Below are 14,936 nucleotides of genomic sequence, written 5' to 3'. Positions count from 1 at the left end.
GGGCGGCGGCGCGGCGTGCGCGATGGGCTGTGCGGGACGCCGGCCGGCGGGTGGGTGCGCTCCCTCCGGGCTGTGGGCGAGTCCGGGGCTGGGGCGGCGACGGCGGCCGCCAGGGCGAGGGCGCGGGCGGGTTGCGGGGCGGCGGAGTGAAGAGCGAGAGGGCGGTGCGGTGCCCCAGGAAGAACGGAGGGAGGTTCCGAGAAGCGCAGCCCGGGTGGGCGGTGGACGCAGAGACTCTGCCCTGGGTTGGAGGCTCCGGCGGCCTCGCGCTTCGAGCGCTTCGGGCCCCTTCAGTCGAGGGCTCCAGGAGGGCCCCGGCGTTGAGCAGCGGGGTCCCGGGTTCTGCAGTTTCTCGGGTGAGTATCGCCAACGGGTGGAGAGGGGTCGACCCCGCGAAGACAGAGCAGGCCTAAGTGAGGCTCCCTCACCTCTTCCTAGAGCCCTTTTCCCCAACCAGGGTTTGCCCACCCCAGAGTCCCCAACTCTGGCACTTTTGCCCACCCAGCCAGACCCAGCAGCTCTCAGTTCCAGCAGGAAGGGGTTAATAAGGGGCTGGGAGGATCAGGCACTGGCAGACACCGAGGGCCAAGGGCCTCAGGACAGTGCCCGGGAGGCCCATCCAGGAAGCCCCAGATTTTTTCCCTTTCATTTCTCCCTTCTTAATATTGGTGTCACCCTCGGACTCCACATCTGGCTGCTGCCCTCAGGTGTGTGCCCAGATATGCGCGGAAGCCTCCCCAGGTGCACAGGACACAACCACCAGCATCACCACATGCTGGGGCAGCATGCATCCCAGATAGTGCACAACAGCAGGCAGGAACCCCACCCAGACTCCCCACATGGGCCCCACATGCAGCCTGTAGGGCCCAGGGCCTCTCTGGATGCAGACTGCCAGCATGAGGTGCCCCTGGTGACACTGTCCTTCATGCCTTTCTGGGTATGGACTGCCAGCAGTGGGCACGCCTCCTGCAACACTGCCATGACCTGCCCTTACCAACGTCCCTTCCTAGCTGGGCTCTCCTATCAGAAGCAGCTTCTTCTGGGGTCCTGGAGGCGGGGGGGCTGCCCTGCTCAGGGGAGAGGGAGAGGGACCTTAAACCCAGCTGGTTCCACATTTCACTCCTCCTTGGAACCTGCCCCTGGGTCCCACAGGTTGGTGTCACTGTCACAGCCCCAAACAGCTGGTCATTCAGGGCTGAGGGCATGCTCTGGCAATAACTTCCCTTTCTCTCCACACTCCACAACTACAGCCTCAGCTGGAGGCGCAAGTAGGGGGGCTCACTGTACATGAAATCACGCATACCACACCCCAGTCATATACCCGCATGCTCACCTGCTGCACACACTGCCTCCCAATCTTTCTTGGACCTCAGGCCCAGGAGCCAGTCCCTTCCTAATGGAGCTTACTCCCGGTCCTCAGTTCCTGAGCCTTCCCCACTTTCCAGACAGCACCCTCTCCAGCCTGGGGTCTGAGTCCCTGGGATTGTAAAAACCCTGGGAGAGGCTGCCTGCCTCCTACCCTTATCCCAGGCAAGCGCAGGCGAAGGCCCACAATATGGTTGCAGGCGGAGAAGCCTTGGAAACAGAGGCCCTGAGAGCCAGAGCCTCGGCAAAGGGCCAGAGAGGCTCCTGGGAAGCTGGGAGATATGATGCTCTGCTAGGAAGACCCTGGGCAGAAAAGGCATGGATGCCCTGAACTGGTCAGAGAAGACCTCAGTGGCAGTAGGTGGGGGAAGGTACAAACCAAGTTAGGCCTTAGTGTCCCGGATCCCTGAGCCTAGAGACCTTGAGCCCTCAGGGTGGGTCTTGCCTCACTCTGCTGGGCCTGGATGGGCACCAAGGCAGCAGGGCCTAACCAGGTGGGCAGGCTGAATGCAGGGTGGGTGGCAGGGGCAGCATACAATACGACCCAGCGGCCTGAACTCCTCCGACGTGTCCTCGGCTCCCTGGGCCAGTCCAGGCCCCGCCCCCGGCCCTCCCTGCGCCCGGTCGGTGCGCGGGGAGGTCGGAGGAGCGGGCACTGCCCACCCTCCGGATGTATAAGCGTCCTGGCCAGAGGCGGGCGGTGCGCGCGGGTGCGCGTGACGCTCGGGCTCCCGGGCTGCGCGGCCTGGGCGGCGTGCCTCTGCTTGGGGTCCCCAGGCACGACAGTGAGCCGACTGAAGGGGGTTGGGGGGCATTTGCTGGGCTGCGTCCTGTTCCGCCGCGCCGAGGAACAGACGACGCCACAGCTCTGGTGTTGTCCGCCTGTGGCCAGTGCCGGAGCCCGAACTGCCCTCTCCTCACCCAGGTGCAGGGGCAGCCAGGGAGGAGGAGGCGGGAGGGGCCGAGGGCAGGGGCAAGGCCAAGCCAGGCGGCCCCACGGTGATCCATCGGTGCCTCACCGACACAGGTTGAGGCTGGGCGCTCCCAGCGTAGCTGCCTCCGTTCGGGGGCTGTAGAAGCCGACGGTGGCTTCAGTGGCTTCGCTGAACAGAGGGAACCTCCGCCTCGGTGGGAACAGCGGGATGTTCGAAGGGCGCTGGTCACGGAGGTCCCTGGGAGCAGAGACCAGGGGCAGGGAGCTTGAAAAGCAGAAGGGCCCCACACTCCCAGGGCGCTCCACCCATCTGGGCCCCTCGGCTGCCACCGGCCCGGAGTGGGGGGCCGTGACGCCATAATCCCTTGGGCCCAGGGCTGGAGGCTGAGTGGCACCGCAGGCCCCCGCCCCCGGGTCCCGTGGGCTGGGCCGGCCTCGGTGCGGCTGGGTGCACGCAGTCGGAGGCGGCGCCGGCCAGGCCGCCGGGCGCCTATGGACGCGCGGAGCCCGCTGTCTCCCCGGGCCAGCGCGTTCAGCATCGCCTCTCTGGTTGCAGCAGAGGCCGTAGAGCGCACAGCTCGCCTGGGTCCCCGGTCCTCCGACCAGGCGAAGCTTCGCCGGCTGCTGGGATTCCCGGCCGGGATGCACTTCAGCACGGTCACCAGGGATATGGAAGGTGAGCCTCCCCGCTGTGTCCGCCGGCAAGACCCCCTGCCACAGCTGCTTTGGGGTCCTAGCAAAGAGTTTTGGCAGGGCCCTGGCACAGAGTGGGTAGAGGGAGCTCTGGCGGGGTGGGCTCCAGGCTTCCAGTGACTCTGGAGCAGAGAGGAAGGGCAGGCATCCTGCCCAAAGCCTGTGCACCTCCAGCCTGGGAACCCGGCTGCAGAGACCCACAAGGAGCTAGACACGGGCCCAGAATAGGACTAGTGGAAGCCAGGAAGGACAGGAGAGAGAAGGACCAGAGAAAGGGGGCAAAGGTGGCCGCAAGCTGGGAGAGGTGGGAGGGAAGTTGGCAGGAGAGGAGAGTGCCATGGAGTCTGGGAACCCAGGAAAATGAGAGACAAAGTGGTGAGGGCAGCCGGGAGGAAAAGAAATTGAGAAGAGAGAAAACACAAAAACCCGAAAGGAAGGTAGGAAAAGTGAGAAAGATGAAAAAGAAATAAGAGACCGAGAACGAAAAAGAATAAAGTAAAGGGAAATTTAAGACGGAAAATAAAGGCATCAAAAAAGGGAAAAGCTATAGAAAACCTCCAGTTTTTATTTTGTTTTAAAAAAAGAGGAAAAAACCCTGAATAACAGGAAAAGACCTAGAAAAAGAAGAGGCAAAGGCAGACTGGGAAGAAAAACGAAGTGATGAAAAATGAAGTGGAAAGAAAGGAGAGGGACAAAACTGGAAAAAGAAAGGCAGAAAATAACACAGAAATAAAGAGAAACGAAAGAGATAGTGGAAGAAGGAAAGAGGATTAGGAGGGAAAATTTCAAGGAGGAAGACAAAGGTAAAGAAATAACAAATTGGAAAAAGAGCCTGGAGAGAGAAAGGAGAAATGCAACGCGGGAGGGCGGCAGAGCGAGGGGCGGCGGGCGGCCCGGCGCTCTAGGGAGCCGGTCCGGGCGGTCGGGGGGCCCGGGCCGAGCGAGCCGCGGCGGGCGGGCTGGGGGCCGGGGAGGGGGGAAGGAGCGGGGGAGGGGCGAGGGACGGGGGAGGGGAGGGAGGCCATTGTCTCGGCGCTTGAGGGGGGGGGGGGCGCGGGGCGGGGCGGGGCGGGGCGCCTCCTCGGGGCCGGCCCGCGGTGTAGGGCGGCGCGGCCCGGGGCGCAGCGCAGCGCCCGCCACTCGGCCCGGGGCGCGGGGCAGCGCTCACCTCGGCGGCGGGGGCGGCGGCGGCGGCGGCCCGCGGGTCATGATCTCCGCCGTGTCCAGCCCGTGGCTCACGCAGCTCTCGCACTTCTGCGACGTTGCAGCCTTCACGGCCAGCAGCCTGAGCAGCCTGGGGGCCGCGGGGGGCTTCCCGGGCGCCGCGTCGCCGGGCGCCGACCCGTACGGCCCGCGCGAGCCCCCGCCGCCGCCGCGCTACGACCCGTGCGCCGCCGCCGCCGCCCCCGGCGCCCCGGGCCCGCCGCCGCACGCCTACCCGTTCGCGCCGGCCGCCGGGGCCGCCACCAGCGCCGCCGCCGAGCCCGAGGGCCCCGGGGCCAGCTGCGCGGCCGCCGCCAAGGCGCCGGTGAAGAAGAACGCGAAGGTGGCCAGCGTGAGCGTGCAGCTGGAGATGAAGGCGCTGTGGGACGAGTTCAATCAGCTGGGCACCGAGATGATCGTCACCAAGGCCGGCAGGTCAGGGTGCCCCCCTCCCTGCCCGCGACCCTCCCCACGTGGCGCGGGTCTCGGGCAGCGCGTCTCGGTCCGATCCACACGAGTGGAGTCGAGAAGCGGGGTGGGGGCGCGGCCCCGCCACCTGCGGGCCCCTCTAGGCGCGAGCCGGCTCTTCGCTCTCTGCGGTCCCGGCTCCGGCGACAGCCGCCTGGTGCGCCGAGCGGGGCCGGAGGGGACGGCGCGGGCAGCCTTGGAAGGCTGGTGGAGAGAAGCCCGGCGGACCGGCTTGCCCCTTCCGCAGCCCCAAGGCACCCGCGGCCGGAAGCCTGGGCTGGCTCGGAACACACGGGGCTAGGGGTTAGGCAGCCACCCCTGAGCGGCCTTGCCAGCCAGCCAGCTCCCAGTGGATCCCACCTAAAAGGAAATTCACGTCTTTAGTTACCCAGTTCACTCTATACGGGTTAGGTAAAGAGGGGTAGCTAGACAATTGTCTGGAAATTTTTTGGAGAAAGTTAAGACCCTTAAAAACAGTTGCTCTCTTCCGTGAAGGTTGCTACCCAGTTTTCTCCGGCCTAAATTTCGGGTAATTGTGGGGCCTGGCGTTGCTGCTGGGGCTGCTGCCTTCCAATTGGCCTGTATTTGTTTTAAGGGCCCAGAGAGAAGGGGAACAAGTTTTGCGATGCAACCGATTTGACCAGCAGACAAAGGAGGGTGCCGGGCTGTGTCTAATGTACACACGGAGACACCAGCTCTGCGTCCACACAGCCAAGGGGAACTCAAGGCCTGTTTGCAGAGCCTTCTCGCGGTTTCTGTTTCCCTGCCCCGGCTGTCCTCCCTGGGGATCCTGGGGCCTGTGCTCAGCCTCAGCTCTGTAGGTCTTCTCCAGGCTCTCCTTACTGTCCCCTGAGGACGGTGCCCCAGCCTCTGGCCCAGTCCAGTGCAGCAAGGGTGTTGGCGGTGGCCAGGCTTCAGCCCAGAAGCCAGCATTCTGCAGCACCCACCAGCCTGCAAAAGTGGGGGTGGCAGGTCTGACCAGGAGGGCTGGCTCCATGGCATCTGTGTTTTGCCCACTGCCTGCAGGGAGTTGCCTATGAGGCAAAGCCATAGGAAGGGCAGGTGGGAGCCAAGCCTCATGCTGTCCTCCGGGGCCCCAGTGGTTGGCACTGCTGTGCTCTCAGTACAGGGCCGGCCCACGCTGGCGGCCCATCCAGGAGCTGCAGAATGTCCTTTTAAGAGTCTGGATGGGTCATAGAGTCGGAGTCTGGGGGAGGGGAGAGTTAGGGGACATGAGAGAATAAGCCAATTTCTCCCAGAGTAGCTGCATCCCGTCTGGGGGGCAACAGTGGTGGGGGGGGAGGGGGACTTATATCCCTGAGGAAGATGGGGGGACTCCAGCAATGGGCTGGAGACAGAGCCTAAAAATTGGGTCTGTGGGCTCTGAGGCCTCAGCCTCACTGGAAGGATTGGGGAGCAGCCCCATAGACCCAGCCGAAAGGGCAACTGGGACTCTTGGGAACCACATAAGCGTGCCAGGTTTCATTTTGTTCGAGCCGGGAGTTTACATCGGTTGCTTAGATGGAGCTGGGGGAAGCTCTGTGGAGGGCTGAGAATGTCTGGAACCGCATCTTGGGAGTCTTACTGATCCGGTGCTACTGGCTGAGGCTAGCTTTGGACTGGTCAGCCGAGAATTAGCAAATGCTAGGCTGGCTCTACGCAGGCAAATGTGGCAGACGCCATAGACCAATGTTGGGGGGTGGAGGCTTAGCTGTAGTGTTTAGTGAGCCATTTTGGGGTTTTGAAAAAGGGAGCAGGGGGCTACTCTGCCCTTCTACTTGCCCTTGGCTGGGCAGGGGCCTAGTTGGGTTAGAGTAGCTGACTGAGAGGAGAGGAGTTGGAGGGGCCAGGCCGATGAATGCAGCCGCCGGCAGGAAGCCGCCTGTCCTGGGTTGGTCAAGGTGGGGCAGCCCTGCCCTCCCCCACCTGAGGTGACCGGAGGCCTCGCCGCCCCCAGGCGCATGTTCCCCACATTTCAAGTGAAGCTCTTTGGCATGGACCCCATGGCCGACTACATGCTCCTCATGGACTTCGTTCCAGTGGACGACAAGCGCTACCGGTGAGCGCCCAGCAGGATCAGGGAGGGTGCCCTGGGAAGTGGCTGGTCCCTGCTTGGTGATGCCTCGGAGGGCAGCCCACAAGGACATTAGTGCCCGGGAGTCCCAGGCACCTGCGCCGCCAACCCCACTGTCCCCCATGACCTGCTCCCTCCCCAACCCGGTCAGACCCCAGACCCACACACCCCACCCCCAGAGGGAGTCACACAGGCTGGGCCCCTCCACCAGCTCTAGACCCGAGACAGCTTCCACGCCCCTGGGCCAGCTTGCCTGAGGCAGGCAGGCCCCTCGCACACAGCCCCTGCCTTTTCTTCATGTCTCCTTCTCCCACGAGGTGAGCGTGGGCACCTTGTCCCCTTCCCCCATCCCCCGGGAACGCTGGGCCCCGGAGCCGAGCAGGAAAGGTGGGGTGGCCGGGAGAGATTATGCTGGGCGGGCCTCAGCTGCCTGGACAATTAACAGCAATTAATAAAGAGAGCGTGGTCCGCCCTGCGCCTGAGGCCGCCGGCGCAGCCAAATCCGGGCTCCCGCCGCGCAGGCGACACCGGAGGCGGCGGTGGGGAGGCCCGGAGCAGGCAGACCCGCGTGCAGCGAATTGTGGCGCCCGGAGCCCAGCCTCCTCCCTTGGTGCCCGGCTTCCTTCTGTCTTGTGTATTGGGACTGGGGGGAGTTTTGTTTTTTTCACAATTCCCCTTGGAAAAGTTCCCAGTCTGTGTGGTAGCCGAAGGCTTGAGTTCACCAATGATAGGAAAACTCATGAGAGGCACTTTGGGGGTTCACTGGGCAAGGCCCTCTCTGTTCACCCTACGTGGCATGACCCCTGTTCTGGTGTTGCCCCAGGTATGCCTTCCACAGCTCCTCCTGGCTAGTAGCCGGGAAAGCGGACCCTGCCACACCAGGCCGTGTACACTACCACCCTGACTCGCCTGCCAAGGGTGCACAGTGGATGAAGCAAATTGTGTCCTTCGACAAGCTCAAGCTGACCAACAACCTGCTGGACGACAACGGCCATGTGAGCAATCCTCCCACCTCCCCAGGCTACCCTGGGCAGGCCCTCTGGAGTCCCTGTTGACCAGAGCCAGAGGCCGAGCTTGGGCTGTGAATGAGGGCCAGGCTGAGGAGAGGGGGCCCCACCGGTCAGGGGCTCAGGGCCTGGTGGCTCTCAGGCCTGGGAGAGGCTGTCACCTTGTTTCCCTCCCTCTATTCCTGATCTTTTGCTGGAGTCTTTTTTTTTTTTTTTTTTAACTGGAAAGGATGGTGTGTGGGGGTAGCCGCAGGAGGCTTTTGTAGGATCCAGGCGGCTGATGCCGCTTTCCTGCTGGGCTGAGCTCTGGCCTGCAGCCGCCTACCACTGCCCGCTGTAGGCCTGAAGTAGTTCTGAAGGACCTATGGGAAGAGAATCCAAACTCTGATCTTTTGCCATTTGGGGTATCTTTCCTGGTGGTCCCCAGTTGACTGCAGTCTCCGCTTGAGCCCCATGGCTGGACCTCATTTCAGGAATTAAGGGTTTCGTCCAAGTTCTCTGGGAAATTCACTGCTTATCTGGACCTTCTCCCATTTCCTAGTTCCAAACTTGCCACCTTGTCTTCCAGATTATTCTCAACTCCATGCACAGATACCAGCCCCGCTTCCATGTTGTCTATGTGGACCCACGCAAAGATAGTGAGAAATATGCTGAGGAGAACTTTAAGACCTTTGTGTTTGAGGAGACTCGCTTCACTGCGGTCACTGCTTACCAGAACCATCGGGTGAGACCCTGGGGATGCAAATTCAATACTTCTGGGTTGCAATTTCCAATTGCTGCCTGAGGGAAAGAGGTTTGGACCCAAAGACTGCGGGTCCTGGTGGAACACAACGGCCAATGGAGTCCCACCCTCAAAGGCCTCAAGCAGCCTCCTCCCCTCTGCTGCAGGCCAGCCCAGACTCCTATCAGGTTGACCTTTCCAGCGGCAACTGTCAGTGCGGCCTGAAAGTTTGTTTTCCAAACCATTCCGGAAACTCCCCATCAGGGGCCTGATCCACAGTTTACCCAAATTCCTAGGGCATCCCCTCCCACCCCCCACTGCAGGGTGGGCAGTGGAGGTGACTACATTCCCATCCCCGGCAGGGGCACTGGGTCTCCATCTCAATCACTTGGGGCCACAAAGGGGATCCTTAGCGAGAAAGGAAGCTCCCCCTTTGGCAGCAGAAAGGCACAACTCTCATCAAGGGAGAGTAAATGTGGGAGGGTTATTGTCCCGGAAGAGTAAAAGGGCTCTTATTGGGGGAGCCCCTTCTAACGTTAGGCTACCCTGGTGCTCCAGGCCCCAGCGCAGGAGCTCCGGCCACTTGCTCAATGCCCACTCCCCAACCCCCCCTCCTCAGATCACGCAGCTCAAGATAGCCAGCAACCCTTTCGCCAAAGGCTTTCGAGACTGCGACCCGGAGGACTGGTGAGTGTCCTGTAGAAGTGATGGCTACAGTTCAGGAGACTGGCGGGGTGCCCCCCTGACCCGCTGCCCTTCTCCCTTCCGCAGGCCCCGAAACCACCGGCCCGGCGCGCTGCCGCTTATGAGCGCCTTCGCTCGCTCGCGGAACCCGGTGGCCTCCCCCACACAGCCCAACGGGTCAGAGAAAGGTAGGGCCCGGGTCGTGGAATCGGGGCCGCGGCCCTGCGCGCGCTCCGCCCCGGGCAGGCGGCCGAGGCTGGCCTCGCCTGCGCCCCAGGGGCGCTCGCGGCCTTCGCGCCGGTTGCACAACGGCGGTGGCGGCGGGCAAGCGCGCACTCGCCCGCCCGGCCCGACGGCTGCGCCCCGCCCGCCCCGCCTGCCGCCCGCGGAGGGGCGCGGGCCCCTGGGGAGGCTCCGGGTCTCCGGCAGGTTCGGCGAGAAGGGGCCGAGAGGGTCCGAGCGCGGGCTTGTGCCCCCTTCCCGCCAGGACCGTTGGAGCGCTCGCGGGTCCCCTCTGCCGTCCCGACCCGCCGCGCTTACCCCTCGGCCCTCCCCGCAGAGGCGGCCGAGGCTCGGCGAGAATTCGAGCGCGACGCGGGTGGACCGGCCGTGCTCGGGGACCCGGCGCACCCGCCTCAGCTGCTGGCACGGGTGCTGAGCCCAGCGCTGCCCGGGGCCGGTGGCGCGGGCGGTCTCGTCCCGCTGCCCGGCGCACCCGGAGGCCGGCCCAGCCCTCCGCACCCGGAGCTGCGCCTGGAGGCGCCAGGCGCGTCGGAGCCGCTGCACCACCACCCGTATAAGTACCCGGCCGCCGCCTACGACCATTACCTCGGGCCCAAGAGCCGGCCGGCGCCCTACCCGCTGCCGGGCCTGCGCGGCCACGGCTACCACCCGCACACGCACGCGCACCCGCACCACCACCACCCAGCCGTGAGCCCAGCCGCCGCCGCTGCCGCCGCCGCCGCCGCCGCTGCCGCTGCCGCCGCCAACATGTACTCGTCGGCCGGGGCCGCGCCGCCCGGCTCCTACGACTACTGCCCCAGATAATGCGGGCGCCCGCTGGCCGCTCCCCGCCCGGGGTCCCCGCACAGCCCTGAGGGCCGTCGGGGTTCCCGTCCACCCAGCCCCAAGGGCCTTCCAAGAACACGTTCCCCCAAGCCCCGGGGGCCAGTGCGGGTCTCCCCTTCCCCAGCCTCGAAGCCATCGGGGTCCTCCACCTTCCAGCCCTGACAGCTGTCGAAGTATATGGTTCCCCAGTTCCGGGAGCCACCGCGGGTCCCTCCCCAGCCCCGAGGGCCACGGGGTCCGCGCCCGCCAGTGCCAAAGCGCCCGGTCAGCGGCGGAAGGAAGTGATATTTATTGTTCTCCGCGAGACCGTGTCGCCCCCCCCCCCTCCCCGGCCCGGCCGGCAGTTGCAGTGTAGACGATCCGAGAGCCCGTCTGCAGGCGGTGTAGATACGTGTAGATATTTGTAGATACTGTAGATACCGCGCCGGCGCCGACTTGATAAAGGTTTCGCCTCTTTTGGAAGCTGCCTGCGTGTCCATTTATTTGCGTCCAGTTAGATCGCACGGGGATGTCGGGGGGAGAGAGTCCGGTCGATACGGGGACTTCGGGGTCTCCCCAGCTGCAGTCCCCACGGGCCGATGCTCCAGGCCCCACAGCTCCAGTCCCCACAGTCCCCACTGTGTCCCTACAGTGCCCTGCGAGCGCTTTCTCCGGGCTGGTTTCCAGAGCCTCTTCTCGGCCACGCCCCTCTCCGTCCTCTCCCCGCCCCCTCTGCTGTGGCCCCAACCCGGTTCGCTCCCAGGGTCTCCTCCCGGCTCTGCCAGCCAGTTCCCCGCCCCCACTGCCACCTCGCAGCTTCATCCCAGCCGCCCCCAGGCTGAAGGTACCGGGGCTCCGCCCCAGTCCCAGGTGTACATAGGGTCTTTTTACTTAACTCTGGCAGGCAGATGTCTCTCCTCTAGGATTTAGGCAGGCACCCCTCGCCTGTTTTCAGGACCAATGCCTGTACTGGGTGCTTTTCCACGGAAGCTGGAAATAACCATCACGACAGGACACTGCCAGTTGGGGGCTGGGAAAGGGAGAAGCTCTGACTCTGATAGCAGAAAGACAAAAACAGGCAGTTCTGCTGTTCTAGCATTTCCCCTGGCTGGACCTAGCCCAGGCCTGCGTTTTCCCCTGTTTATTGACTTTGTTCCCTGTGAATGTCCCCACGGAGTGACCTGGACAGGGGGTACAATGACAGTGGTCATGAGTCATCTTGAAACCTGTCTGTGAAGCATTTTCCCCAGGCCAGGTGGTGACGGACCTCTCCCCATTAACTCAACACCAGGGATGGGGCCAGAGGAACCCTTTGATCCCTCCCTTCCTGAGTCCAGGCAGGAAAAGCTGACAACCGGTCAACGTCAAGGCTGCTAACTTGGACACATGATGGACGGGAAATGCAAGTGGCTGAGGTTTTATCCCCCTTCTGTGTCTGTCTGAGTACGTTTGTGGCAATTGCTGCAACCTGGTGCCACCTCTCCCCAGCACAGCCAGTCATTTCCCAGTGTCCGTCCTAGACTGGATGGTTTCTTCCAGGATGTGTTCACCCATCTGATGATGTGAAGTGACTGAAGTCTTAGCAATTGGACGGTAGAAAGTGTTTCCATGAGGCAGGTCTACAAAGGGTAACCAAGGCTGCTGAGGAATGAGCTCTGGAGCCAGGGTCCCCCAAAGCTTCAAAGGTCATCTAGTGCCAGGGTGTGAAGACGCAGCATATGATTGAATGGGCTCTGTGGATGCAGCTTCAGGGACTCCTAAGGGCAGCTCTGGACACCCATCCCTGATGGACGCCCTGCTGCCACCTGCTGCAGACCTCCCTCTGGGTGAGCCGCATGCACCACTGGGCTCCCCACTCATGCAGCCTGTTTCATGTTAGTGCCACAAATGTGCCCTGCATCCCTTCTTGTCCTGGGAGGCCTGCAGGAGTGTTGGGCTATGCCCAGCAGAGCTGGTCTCTCTGCACACTTTCAAACACTCAGGCCATGGTGAGGGGCAGGGGGTGAGAACCACAGTTGGAGAGATCTCCACTTTGGTTTCATTTAAAGCTAAAATGAGAAGAAGCTTCCCTCTGAACCAATGATGGTGCGGCCTGCAGATGAGAGGTTGAAGCTGAGCATATGGGCCTCTGGTGCAGCCGGCCAGCCTCCTGCATGTGGACCCCCTCCCATGACCATCACCTACTCAAGACAGAAAGCTGCACCACTGTCCGACACGGTGGCTGCCAGCCATAGTGGGCCACTTACATGTTAATGAACAAAAATAGATTAAGATTAAACATTTGGTTCCTCACTGGCTGCATTCCGAGTGCTGGGCAGCACATGTGCTGCAGGTCAGCTCGCTGGATGCTGCAGATGAGGGCTGCCCTGTGCTGGGGAATAGCCCCCCAGGCAAGGTTTTCTGCCCTCTGCCCCCATAGATGAGTTTGCCTGCCTTAAGAACTTCTCATAAATGGGATCATGCAGCAGGGCGCCGGGTGCTCCCTGGTGTGGCAGGGATGGCCCACACTGCTGCCCACCTGTCAGTTCTTACTGCTCACCAGTGTCCAGTCTCCTGTGAAGGGCACTCGGTTGTTTTAGGATGATGGGTGCTGTGATGTCCAGCACTGTGCGGGGGGTGGGGGGGGGAGGGCTGTTCCTCCAGGCGGTCCTACAGTGTGTAGGCCATGCAACACTGTAGTGTAGGTGGCCGTCACCCATCTTCCATCCTGGGAAGAGGGCGAGGGAAGGGTGGCTCCGGTCACCCAGCTTCTGCTGGGGGCTGCGCATTTCAGAGCCCCTCTTGGTCACTCATTCCTGGAACAAGTGCCTGGCGAGCGCTGCCAATGTTGTCACCTCTGACTGCCGTGTGGGGCTGACACTCCCATGGGCAGCTACCCCAGACAGTCCCTGACTTCCCTGTGAAGCTACTGTCCTGGCAGCTTCTGTGTCCCTCGCTTTGGGCTCCTCTGTGAGCACACCTGGCCTGCGCCTTCCGTGAGCTGCCGTGCTGCACTGTGTGGGTCTCGGGTCCCATCTGATCTGCTTCCTCATGGGCTCGTGCCTCAGTGTCTTCCTCTAGGTTCACCAATTGGCCCAGAGGTTCCGTTCTGCTCCCTTCACTTGTCTCCAGGTGTACAGCTGCCAACTCAGGATGAGAAGAACTTGGATTAGAAGGGACCTCAGAAATCTGGTCCAGGGACCCCAGACTCCTCAACCCTCAAAAAACAATGGATGTGCAATGGATGAAACAGGTGAACTCCTGACTAAGTAGAGGAGGGGTGGGGCCTGTCCACTGCCTTCTGCACTCCTTTGGGTCCCACATAAGGGGTCTAGAGGACCCAAAGACCCTGGGGTGTGGTGGGATGACACCCCCAGCAGCCCAGCTCACTGTTTTTAGAGGAGAAAGACCAGGGGCGCTGGGTGGCTCAGTTGGTTGGGCGTCCGACTCTTGATTTCAGCTCAGGTCATGGTCCGCATTGGGCTCTACTCTGAATGTAGAGCCTGCTTGGGATTCTCTCTCTCTGTCTCTCTGTCTCTCTCTTTCCCCCTCCCTCTGCCCTTCTTTTCCCCGTTTCTCTCTCTCTCTGCCTATAATAAATAGATAAAATAAAAATAAAATAAAATAAAATAAAATAAAATAAAATAAAATAAAATAAAATAAAATAATAAAATAAAAAATAGAGGAGGAAGACCAGACCAGAGCCATAGGTAGGACCTGCTGTCCTGCTTTCCTCCAGCGCTGGAGCCTCTGTCTTTGACGTAAACCTTCCAGATTCCTAGGAAGGCTGAAATGTGTGTGGGATACCCCAATACAAACGACTGGCATTTTTACAGGACTTACCAAGTGTCAGGCACCTTGGCAAGCCCTATGGTTGCCACCTCCTCACAAGCACTCTAACAACCCCACAGCCCATGGGGTCTTATCCACAGGCTCATGGCTGGTGCAGGGATGTTCTGGAATGGGACCCTCCCCCAGTACTACCACTAAGTAAAGCTGGCCAACACCACATGCCTTTATGGGGACAAAAAGAAAGTGCCCAAACAAGCGTGTCGGGTGAGTCATAGGGCACAGGCAGATGTGGACACAGGTCTCTGATGACAAATAACCTGAAGGGGCTGGTTACACAGGGAAGCATTTGGGGTGCGGAGGCAGAACACTGAGGTTGTGGCATGGATGAGGGGAGTGTGTTCGGTGGCACCTCAAGCCTGGAGTTGCAGAGGCAGAGGAAGCCTGGTTGTGGGGCTTCAGCCACCCCTTCCCTCTGGCTGGGGGACGTCCGAAGAGTGTGTGGGACCTGTGTGGTGACAGTTGGGTGAATGTGAGGCACCGATCTCCAGGTGTGCTGCGGATCAAAGCGCCTGAGCACTAGAGAATTCCACGGGGCCACAGCTGCCAGGGGCGGCGCCGGCAGAGCCAGGGGAGCCACGTGCAGGCAGACAGAGGGAGGGCAGGGGCCCAAGGAGCTTCTTCCTGGGCCAAAGGAATGATTCCAGTGGCCCAACCTGGAGCTGGGTGTAAGGGAGAGCACACCTGCCAGGTTCTGCAGCCTCTGTGCCTCAGTTTCCCCTTACTGCTGGGTGCTGACCCTTGCCCTGTGGGAGTGGTATGAATGGTGGAGGTCCATGTGAGCAGTGGGGACCGTCCTCTCCTCCTCCGTGTGGGTTCCAGTGAGGCTGTGCAGTTTCACAGGTGCCGGGGGGCAGGACCGGGCATCTATTTGGGCACATCTGTTGCCTCTGCACAAACCCAATTCCCATA

At 61.9% G+C, this 14,936-nt stretch overlaps 1 protein-coding gene across 2 annotated transcripts; it reads left to right on the top strand.

The window, feature by feature from the left end:
* The first annotated feature begins 2,070 nt into the window (after positions 1-2,070).
* On the top strand, positions 2,071-10,679 carry TBX1 (T-box transcription factor 1). Of its 2 annotated transcripts, XM_060612971.3 has the most exons (9): positions 2,071-2,290; positions 2,856-2,975; positions 4,261-4,630; positions 6,621-6,722; positions 7,561-7,732; positions 8,313-8,468; positions 9,085-9,152; positions 9,237-9,337; positions 9,709-10,679. In XM_060612971.3, the coding sequence occupies exons 2-9, from the start codon at positions 2,942-2,944 to the stop codon at positions 10,194-10,196; spliced, it is 1,491 nt and encodes a 496-aa protein (XP_060468954.1). In that variant the 5' UTR covers positions 2,071-2,290; positions 2,856-2,941; the 3' UTR covers positions 10,197-10,679. The 2 variants fall into 2 exon arrangements, with proteins under 2 accessions (XP_060468954.1, XP_060468952.1); XM_060612969.3 differs by having other exon boundaries at positions 2,289-2,975.
* Positions 10,680-14,936: the final 4,257 nt, after the last annotated feature.

This window comes from Panthera onca, chromosome D3 (assembly GCF_046562875.1).
Source record: "Panthera onca isolate mPanOnc1 chromosome D3, mPanOnc1 haplotype 2, whole genome shotgun sequence".
Classification (NCBI taxonomy): Eukaryota; Metazoa; Chordata; class Mammalia; order Carnivora; family Felidae; genus Panthera; species Panthera onca.
The sequence above is the reverse complement of the archived record's forward strand: the minus strand, read 5'-3'. Positions and strand labels throughout refer to the sequence as shown.

Excerpts from the sequence above, each read along its gene's own strand:
- TBX1 (XM_060612969.3), top strand. The coding sequence starts at position 2,792 with ATGGACGCGCGGAGCCCGCTGTCTCCCCGGGCCAGCGCGTTCAGCATC. Across the intron at positions 4,631-6,620 it reads ATCGTCACCAAGGCCGGCAG|GCGCATGTTCCCCACATTTC; the intron begins GTCAGGGTGCCC and ends CGCCGCCCCCAG. Across the intron at positions 9,153-9,236 it reads GACTGCGACCCGGAGGACTG|GCCCCGAAACCACCGGCCCG; the intron begins GTGAGTGTCCTG and ends TCCCTTCCGCAG.